This window comes from Schistocerca gregaria, chromosome X (assembly GCF_023897955.1).
Source record: "Schistocerca gregaria isolate iqSchGreg1 chromosome X, iqSchGreg1.2, whole genome shotgun sequence".
NCBI classification, from domain to species: domain Eukaryota; kingdom Metazoa; phylum Arthropoda; class Insecta; order Orthoptera; family Acrididae; genus Schistocerca; species Schistocerca gregaria.
Genome location: NC_064931.1, coordinates 291,923,022 through 291,945,415, shown reverse-complemented (window position 1 = coordinate 291,945,415; position 22,394 = coordinate 291,923,022). Strand labels below are relative to the sequence as shown.

General features: G+C 43.1%; 1 protein-coding gene across 1 annotated transcript in view; it reads left to right on the top strand.

The window, feature by feature from the left end:
* The window catches only part of LOC126298032 (target of rapamycin complex 2 subunit MAPKAP1), a 108,434-nt gene that overhangs the window by 51,205 nt on the left and 34,835 nt on the right, over positions 1–22,394 (top strand). Inside the window, exons 4-5 of the mRNA XM_049989353.1 lie at positions 12,187–12,341; positions 16,510–16,679. Coding sequence (XP_049845310.1) covers positions 12,187–12,341; positions 16,510–16,679 — 325 coding nt within the window. The remainder of the gene's footprint in view (positions 1–12,186; positions 12,342–16,509; positions 16,680–22,394) is intronic.

The window sequence follows — 22,394 nt, the reverse complement described above, 5'->3', positions numbered from 1 at the left end:
CCGGCCTCCTGCATGCCCACTATACGCCCTCGCTCAAAGTCCGTCAACTGTACATACGGTTCACGTCCACGCTGTCGCGGCATGCTACCAGTATTAAAGACTGCGATGGAGCTCCGTATGCCACGGCAAACTGGCTGACACTGACGGCGGCGGTGCACAAATGCTGCGCAGCTAGCGCCATTCGACGGCCAACATCGCAGTTCCTGGTGTGTCCGCTGTGCCGTGCGTGTGATCATTGCTTGTACAGCCCTCTCGCAGTGTCCGGAGCAAGTATGGTGGGTCTGACACACCGGTGTCAATGTGTTCTTTTTTCCATTTCCAAGAGTGTAGTATGAAATGTAACTTATTTTAAATTTTATAAGTAAAGAGATTGTCATCAGTAGCTTCACAAATTGAAGCAGCCAGGCCTTAGTCAATATGACAATAAGCCGCTTAAGAGTGATGTGCAGCTTTTGGAATAAACGAGGCTAATAGAAAAGTAGGAGAAGAGAAACATGAAAGCAGCAGTGGGATTAAATCAGCTGTAACTCTGTCAAAAAAGTTGGCAGATATGTCTGCTCTGTGACTGGTGAATGGGTATGTTTAAGTGAGCAAGATAAACTTGGTAACTTTCTGTTGTCACTCCGTTAAAAATCGCAGTGTAGTATCTACTAAAATAATATATTGTTAGTATTTATTTTCTTAGTAAAATCATGTGAATAGTCACTGTTAAAACATTTATTGGGAGTAGTAATTGTGTTTCAGTTCTTCCGCCATTGTGATGGTTACTTCGCACTAGTGCTAATGCCCTGCTTAGTACAAGTACATTTACATTGTATTGTTAATTAGAGGTACAGTACTGAGTATTGTTGTGTTTACTCAACTATAAGACAAGGTATTTTCCCTTAATTCATAATATAAAAAATATAGGAATAGCACAACTTGTGAAACAGCTATTGAAGTGACATATATTATGCTCACCAGTGTTTCCTGCCACTGGATTGTCATCTCTGCTTTTAGCCATAAATTGGTGATGACCATTTATGTGGTTGATGTGCTGCTAAGCAGCAGTCCCCTCATTGCCCAATATCAACCCCAACTTGATCAACTTAACCACATCCTTTGCCAAAGCTTCAACTACCTATCATGATGCCCTAAAACAAGGAACATCCTACTCACAGTTCTTCCCGCCTTTTGCCAAATGGAATTTTGTCATCTACCTAAATTTCAAAATATTGTGTAATCCTCCCTTATGCCACAACTATTCCCAACCCTTTGCCAGATGGGTCATAGCTTTGTGGAAGACCCAGTTGATGGATGTGTTCTGTGCACCCACACAGCAAATCTTATTTCACTTCTAGTCCCGTGACAGGCACATTCTATCCAATCAGAGGTGGGACTGTCTGTGAAAGTGGTCATGTTGTTTATCACCTCTGCTGCAATGTCTGCACTGCCTTTCATATAGTGGTGGCCACTAACCAGCTATCTATCCAAATTAGTGATCACCAAACTATGATTAGAAACAGAAAAAAAGAAGTGCTGGCTTTACTGTATTACATAGATTGGAATTGTCCTTACAACAAATCGTTACATTGTACAATTCTCAAAGTGTCTCTCTACAAGGCAGTGTCTCACATATACCCCCACCACTGCCCACATGCCAGCCCCTCCCCTCCCATTCATTTTACACTCACACTCTCTTCTCCCATTCTCTGTCTTCCTCTGTTCTATCTCCCCTTCCTTTATGTGTTTACTTCCATTGCTGTTATGACATATTTTCAACTTGATGTTTTGAGTGGTTAGTGTTCGGGGTGTACAAATAAACATTATAGTCAGAGCAGAAACTCCTTGTAGTATTGGATTAAACAACATTATTAGTTATAAATGTTGAAGGTTTGGCAGCAGTATGTCTTACACACTTTAAACTATTCACAATTAGATACTGTCAACTGAGTCTCCCACTATCAGCCATTTTTACAAGTTACTTTGTTTACAGCAGCAGTAGTAAATGGAATTTTCTAAAGGAAGGAAAGAACATTGGGGTATAACATCCTGCTGGCAACAAGATCATTAGAGATGGAGCACAAGCTTGGATTGTGGGAATATAGGGAAAGAAATTGACTATGCTCTTAAAAGGAACATCCTGGCATTTGCCCTAAGAGATTTGGGGCACTGGTGTCCTCGACGTTGAGCGCCCATAAGCCCCAGCACACACACCTAAGAGATTTGTAGAAATTGTGGAAAACCTAAGTGTCCATGACCGAACAGGGATTTGAACAATTCCCCCACCCCCCACCCCAAATAAGAGTTAAGAATCCTACCACTGGGCCATCTCACTCAGTTAAGACAAAAAAAGTCTCATTGAGCTGTTATAAATCATCTCAGATATATACTAAGGAAATTATTCTTATAATGAATAATATCAGTGACCTGATATTTTTAGCAGATAGTGCTGTAGTGTTATGGTTACATGCTGTAACTGTGTGGAAGGAACATCATGTGAAACAGTAAAACCCCATTTTTAAGTTCCCGCATTTTATGTTTCCCTACTTTTTACATTCATTTTTGTCAGTCCCGGCAGAAGTCCTATTCTCCCAATACAATTACATGTTATAACAAATCCTGCATTTTAAGTTTTCTTTGGTGTTATCATGACCCTTAACTCTTAATACCTGAATAAATTTCTAGCTGAAAGATAAAAATCACAAATTGTGGTGCTTTAGAGGTACCCAATGCACTCGTGAGACTGCAGCACTTATCAGAAGTTTTGGTAGCTTCATGTTGAATCAGCACCTACCAGCAGTGGTGCTCAAAAACAGTTGAATTATATTCCTGTTCAAAGTCAGCCTTGGAACAAAGCAGAAAACACAGACTATACATGAAGTTATTGATGATGTAACGTAGTGTTAGTGCAGTAATCAAGGTTTTAATTGTAGGTGTGTTGGGTTGTGGCCACCTTTATTATAGGCTTGGAGTGTTGGGAAGGGTGGAAAAATGTGTTGAGTCACTGCCTTAATGATAATCATGAACTGATGACACTGCCTTTAGTAGCAACCACCCTTCTGCTCATTGTTTTGTATTACAATGACTTTAATTTAATTTCACGGTCATTTATACAAATAAATACCACTTTTGAAGACAGCAGTCTCTATGATGGACTTTCATGAATCAGTGTTACTTCCACATGAAATACACTAATCCATAGTAGGCGTGCACATGCAGTCTATGCAGGGTTAAATCTGACTTTGGCACAGAAAGGGGTAAATTATGCTGCCACAGAAGTCTTTGGTCACCTACCAAACAGCATCAAAAGCCTGACAGATAGCCAACTAACATTTAAAAATAAATTACAAGAATTTCTAGATGACAACTCCTTCTACTCATTGGCTGAATTTTTAGATATAAATTAAGGGAAAACAACAACAACTTAAACATTAGTGTCATGCAATATTTTGTGTAATGTAATATCTTGTACAGACATCTTTTATTAACCTGACATGTTCCACATCATTACGAAGTGTCGTATTCATGATCTATGGAACAAGTATTAATCTAATCTAATCTAATCTAGTCTTAGTTTGGAATGACCTGATGTCACATGTAAAAATTCGTGCACAAGATACTCCATAACATAATGGCAATTCCCACCCTATTTCTCACCTAGGACATACCTGAGTAGAGTGACCTTGTCAGCAACAAGCTATAGATTTTGTGCCTATTGTTCTGTTAATTAAGACTGCCAGCTTTAGTGTTTTTACCAATATTGTGTTAAAAGTTTTATTTACCATAATTTATAGTGATTATCAATAATAAGTCTCAGAGTAGAAAGTAAATATCTTTTTAACATGCATTCATGAAGGACTTTTCCTTCTGTGTCTTATTTACACCATTGGACATGATCAGAATGAAGAGGAAAACCCACTTGCACATTTTCTTGTGTCATAAATTCAAGAACATCGTGTAGAAACCCGTCCAAGGAACTTGTTATTCTAACCATTGCTTCTCAGTATATTTATTCCTTAATGAAATTTAAAAAAAAAAAACTTGGTGTCAGATAAAGCACAGTTTAAACAAAGTTTGAAAGACTATTTGATTGGCAATTCCTCCTACTCTGTAGGTGAATATCTTAACAGGGACTGTTAGATCAGTTTAAAAAAAATGTCAGTTAGATCTCAGTTGTGGCAGCACTGGGTCAGAATAGTCAAGATTAGGTATTTTGTGTATGGTATATTTATTAAAAGTGCATAACTGTTTTATTCTGACAGTGTATTAATTCCGTAAATATTTGCAGGTTCAGTTTACTGTAATATATTGACATATTTTGACAAACTCCTGATAAATTAAGAGACTAGTGAGTATTATATTCAAATATTTTATGTTTTTTTATGTTATACTTTCAGTATAACTTGGTCCACACACACAAGAATCATCTCATTTTTTGGTATTTGGAATGAAAACTGAATCTAATCTTCATTCCGATGTCCAGTGGTGTAAATAAAACACGGAAACAAAAGACTTTTGTGAAGCCACATTAAAAAGATATTCATGTTCTAACTTGAGACTTATTATTGATAATCATTATACAGTCATGGTAAATAAAACTTGTAAGACAGTGTTGGTTAAAATGCTATTGTTGGCAGTCTTTGTAAACAGAGAACAATAAGCATGAAATCTTACAGCTTGTTGCCGACAAGGAAGTCACTCAGCTCAGGGATGTCGTGGGCAAAAATTGTCATTGTGTTACGGAGCATCTTGTGGAGGAATATTTACGGGTGACATGCAGTCATACCAACCTAAGACTGCGCGCCTAGTATGGATTAGTGTACTTCATGCAAAAGTAACAGTGTTTCGTGAAAGCCCACTATACAGACAACTGTCTTCAAAAGCGGTGTTTATTTGTATAAATGACTGTGAAATTAAATTAAAGCTGAGCAGAAGGAAGGTTGTTACTAGAGTCATTACTGTCAGATCGTTTTAAGTTGCTGCAATTAAAAACTGAAGACAATCAACAGGAGATGTTCTGATTATGCCAACATGTCACGAAAAGAAATAGGCAAGGAGTCATCTTATTGCTAAAAATAAACATGATTACTGCTAATTTACTTAAGAATTCTGAAACAAAATTTGCCATAAGATTAAACTTTACTAACAGTAGTCAGTAAAGTCTAACTTTTCCATATAGTGACTGCTTCTTTGACTGAATAAGGGATATATAATACTAACAATGATCCAGAAAAAAATTAGTACTGTACTAGTAATAATACGCAAACAAACACCAGTGTAATAGTCATGTTCTGTAGCAACTTGAATCAGTGCCTACAAGTAAATGATTATAAAAGATAGGAAATGTATTTATGTGGAAGAAAAAAAATGATGATTCTACAATGCATAGATTTTAATGTTTGGATCATGAGTTTAATTAGCAAAGGACCTAGGACTTTCCGTTTCCACCCTGAACGTGATTGTGAGAAATCGGCTTAACATTGATGCCAATGCGAGACAGTCTGGTTCCATAGCAAAAAAAGCATAAATACGTTCAGCCATCAGCATACGATTATTTGGATAAACTCGTTGCTGAGTGGTTTGTTATCACTAGAGCATCAAGAATTCCACTTGGTGGAGGGACCGATGGCCTTTGTAGTCTGGTCCCTTTGACCCCCACAAACCAACCATCCACTTGGTGGCAACTTAGTGAGAGAAAAGGCACATCAGTTTGCTGTAAAAATGGGTATCACCAATTTCACCACATTGAATGTTTGGATCAGTCAATTGAAAACTCATCATAACATTGTTTACAACCAACTGTACGATAAAAGGGTAAGTATTGGAAGTGGAACTGTAGACCGATGGAAAAAGAACTCAAAATATTATGATTTAAAAGATATTTTTAATGTTGACAAAACTGATCTTTTATATAAAATATTACCAGGTAAGACCTTATATTTTAAAGGTGAAAAAAATCCATGGTGGGAAACTGAGTAATCAGATGATAACTGTTTTACTTAGGGTTAGTGATGATGGGTCTGAAAAATTATCTTCTTTAGTAATTGGTAAATTTAAAAAGCCAAGGTGATTTAAAAAATGTGATAACTTTGCCAACTAGCAGATGTACAGCACATCCTGACAGTCTGCAGCTCAGAAATATTAAGTTAGTGTTCCTGCCTCCTAATTGCACAAGGGAGCTTCAACTGTTAAATGTGGGAATCATCCATTCATTTACATGGAAATATATAAGGAAGCTTCTCCAGAAGGCTGTATTTATGCACTATAATGGCAAGGCTCTAAAATCTATGACCATATCACTTTTGAATTGGATGCTATGTATTATAAAGCCAAACCGTGAATGGATGTGGACTCCTTTGTTTGTGACTGTTTCATGAAATCAGGATTTAAGGTCGCAGAAAACGCACAGGAAACACTGGAAGAAGATTTGTCTAAGATGATTTGTCTGAGCATACAAATTTTTCTGTGATATGTGTATCGTCTTCATTTCAAGATTATGTCAGTGTTGATGCTTCAGTCACCACTTCAGGGATGCTAACAGTAGATAACATCATTACCAAACATTTTGAAGAATCGGAGAGAGGTGATTGGTGAAGAGGATGATTGAGGTGATGGCAGAGAATCAGTTGTGTCAAGCAGCAGAGAAGGTATCGAAGCTATTAACATTTGAGGCAGTACACTGGTATTGTACCTGTTGTAGCTGCGAGTGACAGCCAGCGGTGCATGGAAGAGAAAGGACACATGAAGCCACCAAGTGGGGGAGCTGCTGGAGGTATCGCTAACAAGAACAGACAGGATAGATGAACAAGGAGGGGATGACAGACACTACGGTCAATCAGGACACAACATGAGGCAAGCAAGCCAGAACTGAGGCGATAAACACGATGATAAAGCAACAACGCAGGAACACTCCAAACAACAACAGTATGTATCTCAACACATGGAACTGGAATGCAGTACAGCCGAGATGCACATGTAAACTACAGCGCGTAACAGACTGCTGGGATAGCACCATGTGGCTGCCTAGATACATGAATGCGGAAATGCAATTGGCCATGGACTTCACATGGTATGGAGTGTGGTGCACTGGCACGGCGAGGCTTGCGACGCAAGCATGCTCTGGAGCACAGAGACCCCCTAGTAGGTATCCAGGCCCATACCGTATGGTGCGCATTCAACTTCCCCTTGGCCAACACCAAATCCTACCCCCACCCTCACCCCTCCCCCTCCTCCTCCCACCCCAAACCTGTACATAGGGGGTGGTAATGCCCCGGATGGTGCTGTGGTGGGCAGAAGGAGGGAATGGAGGGAGACCCTGTGTCATCAACTACCGTTGGTGAGTTGGGAGGGCAGTCCATGGAATCCATCAAAACGGCACCAGAGGGCAGGACATCGCACGGCACCTTGGATCCTTGTGGATACAGAAAGGAGTGCCAGTGTACGTGCAGGGAGCCGGCGGCCGTCGACAGTGTGGCCAACTCGAGGGCCTCGTGCACACCAGGCGGCGGCGGGGGATTGGGGGAAGTGAGGTGCCACGAAGGGGTACAAGGCTGCAGTTGGCTATGGTGGGGGCACTCGAGCCCCTTCTGTGCTGTACTGACGTCACAAGCTGCCTGTGGGTCACAACTACTGTGACGGCAGTCCAAGCAACCTTGCCCCCATATGAGCAGGCCCACATGGCCATGCCCAGGGTGTAGCGGTGAGAGGGTTGGAAGCGAGGCTCGGAAGGTGATGGCATCAGCAGGTGGATCAGGGTCTTTGGTTGCCGCCTATGGAAGAGTTCGGCTGGACTATGACCATCAATCGGCATGGTGTGATAAGTGCTCAGGAGTAAGGTGAGGGCCGACATGGCGGCAGAGGATTGGGCTGCTATTTTCAGCTGTTGTTTAAACGACCTGACCAGTTGTTTTGCTGTGCCATTGGAGGACAGATGGAATGGAGGGGAGTGGATGTGTTTGATACCATTGGTCTCACAGAATGCTTGGAAGGAGGCTGCTGTGAGTTGGGGGCCAAGGTATGAGACAGTTCTTCAGTGGTGAGAACCTGAGCCAAGGCCGTGAGTGTAGCATTAGCCATGGTGAACGCCATGCGCACCACATACGGGTATCTGGAGTATGCATCCACAATGAGCAACCACATCAATCCCAAGAATGTGCCCACAAAATCAAGATGGATGTTGTCTCGAGGCTGGCAAAGTGTGGGCTAGGGTGCAAATGATTGCGAATGGCTGGCCTGGTGACGTGCACATACGGTGCACCCGCAGATGAAGCATTCAAAGTTGCCATCGATGCCTGGCTAATAAACGTGCTGGCATGCCAGTGCCTTCAAATGGGAAATCCCCCAGTGTCCATGGTGTAGCAAGCATAGAACACGGTGGTGCAAATCTGGTGGGATGATCACCTGGTGGGTGCACCCTCTGTGGCCAACAGAAGGACACCTGCCACAACCAAGAGCTTGTGTGAGAGGTGCCGCCAGGGACTGAATTCAGTTTTCAAACGGCGAGTCAGATAGGTGGGACAATCATGGGTCACATAGTGGAGAACCTGCCCCAGGATGGGAGTCCTGGCGTGACCTGTGCAACTGTGATGGGAAATCCATTCAGTGTATCTTGGCAGGCCATATCATTGTGAAAGCAGAGGACTTCCTGCTGGTCAAACTTGGGATCAAGGCCCAAGGGAAAACTCGACAAGGCATCGGTGTTGGAGTGTTGAAAGGTGGGCTTACATAGGATAACGTAAATGTAATTGCTTAAGGACAACACCTAGTGCTGAAGACATTGGGCAGTTTGCTCTGGGAGGTGTGTGTGGGAAGGGGGGGGGGGGGGCAAAACATGGTAATCAAAGGCTTGTGATCAGTGAGGAGAGTGAACTTTGTCCCAGCCAGGTAGATGTGAAACTTGTGAACGGCAAACACAACTGCAAGAGACTCTCTCAATCTGAGAATAGTTCCTCTCTGCTGGGGATAGCATTTTGGATGCATTCACAAAGGTCTGTTCTGAGCCATCTAGGACTGTCCAATACCATAGGTCAAAGCATCAGCCGCCACAACAAGGGACAATCTGGAGAGAAGGGAGTCGGGCAAGGGGGGCGGACTTGAGCATGGTTTTCAAGTGGAGGAAAGCTTGATCACAGGCAGGGGTCCAGTTGAAAGGTATCCCTTTGTGACACAAGCGATTGAGGAGCAGTGCGACATCAGTAGCCTGGTGTAAAAAACTTTAAGTAGTAGTTGACCTTGCCCAGAACAACCTGGAGGTCAGATAAATCCTTGAGGCAGGGAAGAGACTTGATGGCTGCAACATTGTGATCTGATGGACAAACGCCATCTTTACTGAGCCAGTGCCCTAGGTATTCCTGTTGAAATAAACTACAATTTTCCAGCCGACAGCTTAAGCCTGCGGCCTGCAGGGTGTGAAATAAGGTACGGAGGTTTTGAAAATGCTTGTGGGGTGTACGGCCGGTGACCGAGATGTCCTAGAGATAATTGACACAAGACGGGATGGAATGTGTGAGCTGCTCCAGGTACCTCTGGCAAATGGCCTGCACCGAGGAAATACCAAGTGGAAAGCGCTTGTACTTATATAACTGAAAGGCATGTTGATGACAACGATGTTCTGGGATTCCTCACCTAAGGGTAATTGGTGGTAAGACTCCATCAGGTCAGTCTTAGAGAAGTACTCGCCACACACAAGTTTGGCCAGAAGGCCTTCCTACTGGTGAATGGGATAAATTTCAACCAGGGACTGCATTGATCACAAAACCGAAATCCCCACATAGGTGAAGGAACCCATTGGGTTTCCTGAACACTACTACTGAGGTCGTCCAAGCACTCACTTTCATGACCTCGATGACACCAGCAGCCTGCAGGCGCTCTAGCTCTTGCTTCACTGCTGCACATAAGGCCACCGGAATGGGTCGAGCCTGGAAGAACTGCAGCTGAGCACGTGGCAGGAGGGCAATGTGTGCCTGGAAGTCCGAAGCACACCGTAACTCAGGCTGAAACAGAGAGAGTTATGCCGGGCGCAGATCTTTGAGGTCCTGAAATGGGACGGTAGTGGGAATGACCTTAACTTCCTCAGAAATCAACAAGCCAAACAGTGTGAAAGCATAGGAGTTCCAAAATGTTTGGAGCCAAGGGATGGTCAACCACCATTAGGGTCAGGAGTCGGGGAACATGTTTATAGGTGGCAGAGACTGAGAACTGTCCACAGAGGGTGACAGAACTGTCACCGTATGCAGCCAATTGCCGAGATGTGGAAGAAAGCTCGGGGGAACCCAGGCATGTATCCGTTGCCAGATTGATCAAGGAGACGGTGACCCCCGTATTGACCTGGAAACATACATCCATGTTAAAAATACGGAGTGTGAGGAATAACTTCTGCATTAGTAAGGTGTCCAGGGGGATGACTGATTGCAGCATGTGCACAGTATCCTGACGCCCCATGGGTGTGGGGCAAGAGCGAGTTGAGCGGCTGCGACAGACAGATCAGGGATGGCAGTCTTTCTGACAGTGTGTGCACGTCTCCTAGCAATGCGGACAGTCTGCATGACAGTGGGCGGAAAATCACTGCGGGCAAGACAAAAGTGACCCATGCGACTACCAACAAGGGGCGACCGGTGGCTCTGAAGCCATAGAGACGTCGGATGAGTAGTAGTTTCGCCGATGCTTCCCTCTGTGGGCTGTACTACACCGAAGGCATGAAAGGGGAGGGGGGGGGGGGGGCACCCGCAGAGAGGACTCTACTGCTGCCCCCTGTGGCTTTGCCATGAGGCGTTTGTTTGCTGCTTGTGCGATTTCAAAGGAGTGGGCTATGCACAGACTGTCTTCCAGCAAGGGGTTATTGAGTTCCAGCGCAGCCGTGCAGCCTCTGGACCAGGTGCCAGTTGAACGACAATATTGCAAATCAAGGTCATCTCGTGCTGTGACTTTGTCCGGCAGCAACTGCAAGGATTGCTGTAAGACTTCTAACTGGCACTGCTGCTGCTGCTGCATGAACTGCTCCAGGAGACAGACCAATTTAGCCTCCATGCTACCCACCCTTTTACCTCATCGGCAATGTTATAGCTGTGAGCAACCAGCGAGCAGTGTGCAGGAGAGAATGGAAACGCAAAGCCACTAGGCAGGGGAGCTGCTGGAGGTATCACTAACAATGAACAGACAAGACAGATGAAGTAGTAGGGGACGACAGACACTAAGACTGACCAGGACACAACACAAGGCAAGCAAGAAAGCAAGCAAGAACTGAGGTGATTAACATGGCAAGACAACAACAACACTGCAGGAACACTCCAAATGACGACAGTATGTATCTCAATGCACAGAACTGGAACACAATACAGCCGAGATGCACATGCGAACTACGGCGAATACCAGACTGCCGGGGTAGTGCCACATGGCCGCTCAAATACATGACAGTGGGAAACGCAATTGGCTGTGGACTTCACACGATACGGAGAGTGGCACACTCGCACAACGAGGTTCGCGGCACAGGCGCACGCCAGAGCACATAGACCCCTAGTGGGTATCCAGGTCCATACCCTCCGGCATGCATTTAACTTCCTCACCTTCAGACACCAGAGTATCAGGAAGTGATAAATTTATTTGATGCTTTGTATACTGTGGCGAGACAAGTAAATCTAATTGTTTTTAGAATCAAACGAAAACAATTCATTGTTTCAGATTTTTTTAAAAATAGGAAAAATTTTAATTGTTTGAATTTCATATTTTGAGCAATGTAAAGAGAGTTATAGAAAAGTAATTTATTCATTTTCACTTGCTGTGCTTCCTTTGCTTTCCTGTATTTTACACTTTCCTATGTTTTACAGTACTGGTAGTCTGTCACTGAAAAGTGTAAGAAGGGGGTTTTACTGTAGTTAAATGCCAGAATTATTTCTTGCCCTTTTGTGTACTATGTATTCTGTTACTGAAGGATAAATTGGTGAGACTGTGAAAGTTTACTGTTGCAGCAAAGATTTTTAACTGCTGACAAAGAGGATAAGGTATAAGTGTAAAATTGGGATAGGATTTTTGATTTGACAAAGCTTTTGTAATGTCACATAAGACACAACTATGGAACATTAGTACAAAACCAAGTAGAATGTTAAATTTGAAACTGCTTGTTCTGCCAGCATTTAAGTTCCTTAGTTGTAATACACTTTATGTTTGAACAAATCGTCTTAATTTTGGTTGAATTTATTCCTTCTGCAGGTGAAGAGAGAGCAGCCCTTTTTGAAAGAAAGGATTTTCGAAGGAGGAATACCATTCCTAGTGGCAAAGTCCAGTCTCTGTTAGCTGATCAATTGGAGAAGTATCCCAATCTGCCGCCAAATCCTTTCCAAGACTATGCCAAATATGATGGAACAGTAAGTTCTTCCAATCTATGCCTAGTTAAAAATACTTTATTCAGAATTGTTGTATTGTTTTGGGAATTTGTTAATTCATAAATGTGAAGTATGTAAATGAACTGTGTTAAGACATAAATTCAATATCTTACTTCAACAGAATCACCAGAAAATAACATTAAAAGAGTTAAAATTAAACAGTGACACAGTCTCACAGTGCATGCATTACTCATTAATTAGCTAGCCAGTTAATGCAGTATTCCCTTAATGTAAATAATCACTACCTCTATCAAAATTATGTGCAATTCAGATTATTCTCTGAGAGATAATCAGGACTGATTGATGTGTTTCCTGTTTATGAAAAGGAGACGATGTTGGATGAAATTATTGTCCCTCACAAAAGAAAATGTTTGTTTGAAAAGCAGAAAGTTGCAGAAAACCTGACAGACTACAAACCTCCCAAAGCAACAGGTTCGAGATTCTGTTGCTAATGAGACAGGCATAGTTTTAAAAACTGAAAACTAAATTGCATTTAATGGAAAAATCAGTGTGAGCAACAAAATTAGTAATAAAAAGTCGACAATAACTTGTGAAGGAGAATCAGACAGTCCAATGTGTCAGTATAGGAAATACTCAGGTGACAAAAAGTCATTCAATAGTGATATTCACATATTCAAATGATCGTAGTATCATGTGAAAAGGTTTCCGACATGATTATGACCACATGATGGGAATTAACAGACTTTAAACACGGAATAGTAATTGGAGCCAAATTCATGGGACATCCCATTTTTGAAATCATTAGAGAATTCAACATTCAGAGATCCACAGTTTCAAGAGTGTGCTGAACATACCAAATTTAAGGCATTATTCTCACCACAGACAACGCAATGGCTGACGCCATTCCCTTATGACCAGAAGCAGCGGCGTTTGCGTAGAGTTGTCAATACCAACAAAAACATTGCATGAAATAATTGCAGGAATCAATATGGGACATATGACAAACGTGTCTGTTCAGACATTGCAGTGAAATTTAGCATTAATGGGCTTGGCAACTGAGGACCTACACAAGTGCTTTTGCTTACAGCATGACATCACCTGCACGACCTCTCGTGGGCTCATTACCATATTGGTGGGAAACTAGTCAAATAGATAACCATTGCCTGATCAGATAAGTCCCAATTTCTGTTGGTAAGAGCTGACAGTAGGATTAGTGTGTAGCACAGACCCCATGAAGCCATGGAACCAGATTGTCAACAAGTCACTGTGGCTCCATAATGATATGGGCTGTGTTGATATGGAATGGATTGGGTCCTGTGGTCCAACTGAACTAATCATTGACAGGAAATGGTTAAGTCTGGATACTTGGAGACCATTTGGAACCATTGGTGGATTTCATGTTCCCAAACAACAATGAAATTTTTATGGATGACAATGTGTCACATCACCAGGTCACAATTGTTTGCAATTGGTTTGAAGAACATTCTGGACAATTCGAGCAAATGATTTGGCCACCCAGATTGCCCAACGTGAATCCCATTGAATTGAGAGGTCAATTTGTGCACAAAATCCTGCACCAGCAACCCTTTTGTATCTGTGGATGGGTATAAAAGGAGCATGGCTCAATATTCTACAGGGTACTTCTAACGATTTTTTGAATCCATGCCACATCAAGTTGCTGCACTGTGTCAGGCAAAAGGAAGTCCAACATGATACAGGAAGTATCCCATGACTTTTTTTGTGTCACCTCAGTGTAAATTGCTGTTGGTGCAACCTGCAACACCATGGAAGGGCTCTTGAAACTGTTATTAAACTTAAATGGTATTGAATGCAAGGGTTTGAAGGTGAGCCACATTATTGGCACATTTTAACACTAGTGTGTGGGTGGTATAGTACTAGATGGGCATGTATGCAGTACTCTGTGTTAAAGTCTGGCCACCTCGCTTTATGCTGAAGCTTATTAGTCACACCCTTAAGTCTGCATCATTGCCCTGTTCTCAAAAGGTTTTCCATCTGGCTGAGGATTATATGAGATGGATTTTCTTCTTACAAGCCATGTACCAGAGAATCACTGTATTAATCTGTGTTAGTTGACTCTTATGGACATTCTATGCACCTGGTTGTGCTTTCCTTTTATGGACAATAAAAAATTTATTACAATTGTAGTGGGTGTTATCAATCATGAATGATATTTAAACACTTGTGGATGTCTCATTGAGAGAAACATCATTATCACAGTCAGTATTTCCTTCAGTATTTGTGAGCTGCTGTAAGTTTTTGAATGTTTTGGACCAAGTTAGAGATTTTTACCTGTCTGTCTTCTTGTTGAGAAGGCTTGAAAATTCAAGTCAGCTGTGGGTAAACATTGTGTTATTGAAATATGGCACTAGAAGGGTGAAAGTTGAGGGAGGAGTGTGTAGGATTCATAGAATACCATTTGGGCCTGAGACTTTGAAAAACATAGCAACTAGTTTTGTTGAAATTGGCATTTTTTGTGTAAACAATTAGACAGATAAATTTAAAGGACTGTAAACTCTCCTTGTTAGTAGTGTGTATTTTCATTATGTAGTTGTAACAGTATAATGAGGGAGGAGGCTGGGGTGAGGAGGGCGATGTATAGCGGGGTAGGGGTGGGGGCAGTAAAGTGCTGCTGGGATTGTGCAGGGATGATTTGGAGAGTGGGGCAGCTAGATGCAGTCAGGAGGTTAGACAAGGGGCAGAGGAGAGGGAGAGGGAGGGAGAGAGAGGGAGAGGGAGGGAGAGGGAGAGGGAGAGGGAGGGAGGGAGGGAGAGAGAGAGAGAGAGAGAGAGAGAGAGAGAGAGAGAGAGAGAGAGAGGAGGAGGAAGGGGGGGGGGGGGGGGTGAGGGGGTAGTAGAAAGGGAGAGAAGTAAAAAGACTGGGTGCATTGGTGGAATAGAGGGCTGTGTAGTGCTGGAATAGGAACAGTGAAGGGGCTAGATGGGTAAGGACAATGACTAACGAAGGTTGAGACCAGGAGGCATTTGGGAGTTGGTTTGTTAAATACCATTGTTTCATCACTTCTTTTAAGAAAGAAATGAAACTGACGTCTTAAAACTATAATACTGGCAAATTTGAAAGTGATTCTAGTTACAGATGTTTTAAGTGCACTCTGTAAATGAGGAATAGCTAGTGCGAGTTCTGTATGAGCAGGGTCAGTTGAACCGTTCTGCACAGAAATGACTACCATGTGTCATCCTCCCCTATTCTCCCTCATACATTTTCAGCCATGCCAGTTTTTGCTAGTAATTTTGATAAGCACTGTATAAAAGTCTTGCACTTGAGTGCTCAGGGTGCCCCTCTGAACTTTGCACTTTCAGTTATGGCTTTCCAACCTGCAGCTTATGTCACTTGTGCCTTAATTTGCAATGTGCATAAGTAGACTTGCAAAATTTTCACATTTGCTAGCATGTATTGAACAAGATACACCAGTAACAATAAAATTTTTGTACATTTACACTAAGGTAAATCTACCATAATGGTGCAGCACCTGATACATATGACACATAAGATGAGATGATACTGTAAGAAAAACACTTGATAGTGGGAACAATTTCTAGAAATCTCTCGTGCATAACATGGATTAAAAAAAATTGCAATTAGCACCAGCAAATATAAATACATTAAAAAATATTGAAATAGACTATAGAGTGGATGTGTCAACTGTACATCCAGAATACATGCTTTTTATTCATTGCAAGAGTGCATTATTTTATAGATCTTTTATGCTGAATTGCAGTGCAATGTGTGACAAGAGTTGGTTAAATGTGAGAAATTAATAGGTGCAGTAAAAATCCAGAACCTGATTTCAAAAGGTACCTGCACTTAACAAATGTTTCCTTCTGTTCAGGTGCAACTGTCACAAGAACAATGACCCCTCTCACCTAATGATGCTTTCCTTGTATTAAGCTGACAGATCTTTTATCATTATAAAATCATCCTGGTACAAACACATTACTGATACTGGTTAATGTACTTGCCTATAGACATTTATCTTTCTGGCTTCTAGATTAGTCTGTGTGAGTGTAATTGATTGAAAATGTTTTGCCATTGTGACTAATTTGTTGTTTTTTTTTCATAATGTTTTCGGTGTGAAATTAAATTATTGCCTTTTTGTTAGTCCCAAGTCCTGAGTGTCTATTAATAACTGTCCCATTTTTCTCTTTGCAGGCTCAGGTTGGGATGTCCAAAAGATCATATGGTATCTTTTTAACTATGTTACCAGAAGAGCAAAGGAATTATCCAATGCATGTTGTTGTACTGGCAAATGCAAAAGTGCAAGACCTTATTGGGCTGATATGCTGGAAAGTGACACAAGAATATGGCGTGAACAAGCTGAAGTATGTTGTACATTAACAGATGTAGAATGTTAATTTTGCATTGCAAATTGTTTTACAGAACCTTTTGTCAGCAATTTTTTTTAGTTGTGCAGGTAGCATGCTATGTTCAAATAGACTTAGGTGTCTGTATCTTAATGCCACATGGTGCTTCAGAGCAGATTATGTTTCAACATTTTCTCTTAGAGCTCAAGCAAGAGTAGCCTCCAGCTGCCATAGCAGTGTTCCTTTATACACCGTGTTAAGTCTTTTTTTATGTACTTCTATGAAAAACTGCACAGTACCTGTATATTTTTATCTGTCTTGAACAGTGTTTATTAAGGTTTTGCAAAGTATTTTTCAAGGATTAGTGTCACACGAGCTGATTTTGTTGCACAGCGATAGCCAGAAACAGTGTTGCAGCAGTATGTAGATTATACCTAGACACTATTTTGGTTAATGTTACATTCCTTGTGTAGGTGAAATGCAGGTTAAAGGTGGACAGGGACTGCACTTCCTGTGTATGGAGGTAGGGGGAATGTCCTTGAGATCTCTGATATTTGCAGCACCTTCCAGTGCACTCAAACTTGCCAGTCCACATACACCAGAGTGTGAATTGTGAGTTGTGATGGAGTTGTGAATCTGTGGGCAGACAGTGAAAGTGACACTGAGTGGATAATTTTCCACTCTAACAGGTTCCATGGCCTGCTTATTATTGAAAATACTTCTGAACCAGTGTGATACATATTGCGATCTTGTGTTTTGGGTCTGGAGCTGATCTTCCTGAATGGTCTTGACAGGCACAAAGGGTGGGTTTGCTGGTCATTGGAAGGTTTAGCATTGGGTTGTTGTTGGGGACCACTGGGAAAATAAAAGGCAGGTCAGGACAGTTGGCCAGTATCAACTTTGTGTGCTTGCCATGCAGTCTAATCAGAGATGGGGAAGCAGTTATGGAGCTCACTGGGTGCAACCAGCTCATTTCAGCTCATATCATATCTGCTGCCCATATTCAGAGCCCATTCTATAGTTTCTACAATAGCTCACTACACTGATGAAGACAGCTGACTTTGCATGCAGGGTGGAAGCTGAGGTAGTGGTTTGCAGCTTTGTTCCCAGAACTGTCTTGTTATGACTGAAAGAACAGACGCAGTCACTGACATGTTTATTACACAAACACCACGAAAATAGGAAGTCCAATTCACAAGCCAAAGTCCATTCCAATAAACAGTGTCCAGTTAGTTTGGCCAAGTGTAGGCAGTGAATGATAGACTATACCAAAATGTTAGTACAGAATTCAAAGTGCAGTCATAACTTTCGATCGTTGGCATAGGTAACAGCATAGCACAGAGAAGCGAGATGAACTGACTGCAGTGGTCTGTGTGTTCATTAAAATAAGGCCGCGCATAGTGTCTGCACCTGCACGAGTACAGTGGTAGTGCTGTGGCTAGTGTTTTGTTGTTGTTGTTAATCTCTTTGGTGGATCGACCAAAGTAGCCATAACAGGACATGGTGCTTCCACTTCTTGGATTTTTTTGCTTTTCACATCTGGCTACGATGTAAAGTGGCAGTCATTGCAGATTGTGGTCCTCTGGTTTGAAGCCAAGTTCAGGATTTAGACCAATGGTATAAATAATTCAGAGACAATCTTTTCTATAGATTTCTTGAGCTGTACTGTCAAGTGGAGAATTGTGGACCCCTCATAATAGGTTGTGTGTGCATTCCACACAGAAAGCAGCTGTTGGGTTTTACAGCCATACTGGTACGGTGGGGAGCCATTTTTCTGTGTCATGATCATGTCCATTGCTCCCTACCCAGGCATTTTGGGTTCAAATGGCAGTCGTGGGAAACAGGAATGAGTGAGAAAGATGCCAAAAGATGGGTAGTACTTTTCTTATAGTATTTCAGATATGTTTACCAGAGAAGAATAAGTGACCATGTCCTGCAGGCATGTTCAGCTCTCCCTCTCTGGCTCATGTAAAGTGAGGCTGCACTGTGACACTTGACAGTCCTGGGCTTGGCGGTAGGTGGTAGCTGATACACTACTGCCCTTAGCTGAGCTGGAGCTGAATCAGCAGCAGCAGAAATGACTGGTGGTCAAGGGCTCTCAACTCACCTTATGCTGCTGTCTGTGGCCAAAGCATTGGGGCAGGGTAAAGTTATGAACCATCAGGTAAGAGTGACAGCTGACGATGAATGGTGGCTGCCCAGTGGGTGCTGGACAGATGGAAGGGTCAACTGTCGGCACAATTGGACAGTGTGTGTTTGCCATCTGATTACTGTGGCTGCTGGGTCAGTGCCCATGTGGCTCAATGCGCATGTCTAAATGACACCTCAGAGACCATTTGTTTGGCTGCAGCTGGCAGTAGTTCCACAACAGTGACGCAATGCTGACGTGACACCCTGTGTCTCTTGTTGCTGCAGGGTCATTGTGCTCCCTGCCGCCGTTGGATAAGCAGCTGCAGCAGCAAGTCGTATGACCCTACCTTACTTATTTGTTAGATAGTTTAATTAATTTCTTTGCGTGTTTTTGGGTACTTGCATTGTTTAATTCATATATTTAGGGCGTATTATAGTATTTGACAGTTGTAGCATCGCGCTTTAGTGTTTACTTCGTAGATTCTTATTTAAATTGCGTGAGAGTTTCGTATAGGAGGTGCAATTTCGAGTTTTAGTTACTGTAATCGTAAATTCAGCAGATTGTAGCGCAGTCGTTAGGCATTTGTACAGGTTAGTTGATACATTCTTTGCGTGTTCCGCTTGCGTTATCTAGGCACGGACTCGTGTTTCGGTAACTGTTGTTAAACATCGATTAGAATGGACAGGGACTGCGATTGCTGTGTTCGGATGAGGGCTGACTTGGCATCCCTTCGCTCACAGCTGCAATCGGCGTTGACTTCGGTCGCGCAGCTTGAGGCTGTTGCCAATGGGCACCACTGTGGGGAGCCGGACTCGGGTATCACGGGGATGTCAACCTCGTCCCATCTGTCCCCAGATCGGTCTGCCGCTGTGTTGCCCCGGTTGCTGCCCGCAGTGGGGCTGAGCCCTCGCCTGTGGTTGATTGGGAGGTCGTTCCAAGGCGTGGCAGGCAGCGAAAGGCGTCCCCGGAGGCTGATCAGATAGCCTCCCCGGTGCGTCTGACAAACCGGTTTCAGGCACTGTCTCTGGCTGAGCCAGATGCAGCTGCCTGCCCTGTTTCAGAGGATCATTCTCAGCCTTCAAGGTCCGGGCAATCACAGAGGGTGGGCTTACTGGTAGTTGGGAGCTCCAATGTTAGGCGCGTAATGGGGCCCCTTAGGGATACGGCGGCTAAGGAGGGGAAGAAATCCAGTGTGCACTCCGTGTGCATTCCGGGAGGAGTCATTCCTGATGTGGAAAGGGTCCTTCCGGATGCCATGAAGAGCACAGGGTGCAGCCAGCTGCAGGTGGTGGCACATGTCGGCACTAATGACGTGTGTCGCTTTGGATCTGAGGAAATTCTCTCTGGATTCCAGCGGCTATCTGATTTGGTGAAGGCTGCCGGTCTTGATTATGAGATGAAGGCAGAGCTCACCATCTGCAGCATCGTTGACAGAACCGACTGCGGACCTTTGGTGCAGAGCCGGGTGGAGGGTCTGAATCAGAGGCTCAGACGGTTTTGCAACCGTATTGGCTGCAGATTCCTTGACTTGCGCCATAGGGTAGTGGGGTTTCGGGTTCCGCTGAATAGGTCAGGAGTTCACTACACTCAGCTGGCGGCTACACGGGTAGCGGAGGCTGTGTGGCATGGACTGGGCGTTTTTTTAGGTTAGAAGGCCTCGGGAAAGTGCGGGATGGGCTGCAATGTCAAAGGGTGCTTGGCAATTACAGGACGTGCTAGGATCAAGGAACAGTTGGAATTATAGTTGTAAATTGTTGTAGTTGCGCTGGAAAAGTCCCTGAGCTTCAAGCGCTAATAGAAAGCACAGAAGCTGATATCGTTATAGGTACAGAAAGCTGGCTAAAGCCTGAAATAAGTTCTGCAGAAATTTTTACGAAGTCTCAGACGGTGTTCAGGAAAGATAGATTAGGCAGAATTGGTGGTGGAGTGTTTGTGTCTGTCAGTAGTGGTTTATCTTGTAGTGAAGTCGAAGTAGAAACTCCGTGCGAATTGGTATGGGTGGAGGTTATACTTAACAGCCGAATTAAGTTAATAATTGGCTCCTTCTACCGACCCCCAGACTCCGATGATACAGTTGCGGAACAGTTCAGAGAAAGTTTGAGTCTCGTAACAAATAAATACCCCACTCATGCGGTTATAGTTGGTGGGGACTTCAACCTACCCTCGGTATGTTGGCAAAAATACTTGTTCAAAACCGGTGGTAGGCAGAAAACGTCTTCCGAGATTGTCCTAAATGCATTCTCCGAAAATTATTTCGAGCAGTTAGTCCACGAACCCACGCGAATTGTAAATGGTTGCGAAAACACACTTGACCTCTTGGCCACAAACAATCCAGAGCTGATAGAGAGCATCATGACTGATACAGGGATTAGTGATCACAAGGTCATTGTAGCTAGGCTCAATACCATCTCTTCCAAATCCATCAGAAACAAACGCAAAATAATTCCTTCCGAACTGACTATGTGAATGTAGACGAGATGTGGCTCAAATTCAAAGATATAGTAGCAACAGCAATTGATATATTCATACCTCATAAGTTGGTAAGAGATGGAACGGATCCCCCGTGGTACACAAAAAAGGTCTGAACGCTGTTGCAGAGGCAACGGAAAAAGCATGCGAAGTTCAGAAGAACGCGAAATCCCGAAGATGGGCTAAAATTTACAGACGCGCGAAATTTGGCACGTACTTCGATGCGAGATGCCTTTAATAGGTTCCACAACGAAACATTGTCTCGAAATTTGGTAGAAAATCCGAAGAAATTCTGGTCGTATGTAAAGTACACAAGCGGCAAGACGCAGTCAATACCTTCGCTGCGCAGTGCCGATGGTACTGTTATCGACGACTGTGCTGCTAAAGCGGAGTTATTGAACGCAGTTTTCCGAAATTCTTTCACCAGGGAAGACGAATGGAATATTCCAGAATTTGAAACACGAACATCTGCTAGCATGAGTTTCTTAGAAGTAGATACCTTAGGGGTTGCGAAGCAACTCAAATCGCTTGATACGGGCAAGTCTTCAGGTCCAGATTGTATACCGATTAGGTTCCTTTCAGATTACGCTGGTACTATAGCTCCCTACTTAGCACTCGTATACAACCGCTCGCTTACCGATAGATCTGTACCTACAGATTGGAAAGTTGCGCAGGTCGCACCAGTGTTCAAGAAGGGTAGTAGGAGTAATCCATTTAACTACAGACCTATATCATTGACGTCTGTTTGCAGTAGGGTTTTGGAGCATATACTGTATTCAAACATTATGAATCACCTCGAAGGGAACGATCTATTGACACGTAATCAGCATGGCTTTAGAAAACATCGCTCTTGTGCAACGCAGCTAGCTCTTTATTCGCACGAAGTAATGGCCGCTATCGACAGGGGATCTCAAGTTGATTCCGTATTTCTAGATTTCCGGAAAGCTTTTAACACCGTTCCTCACAAGCGACTTCTAATCAAGCTGCGGAGCTATGGGGTATCGTCTCAGTTGTGCGACTGGATTCGTGATTTCCTGTCAGGAAGGTCGCAGTTCGTAGTAATAGACAGCAAATCATCGAGTAAAACTGAAGTGATATCAGGTGTTCCCCAGGGAAGCGTCCTGGGACCTCTA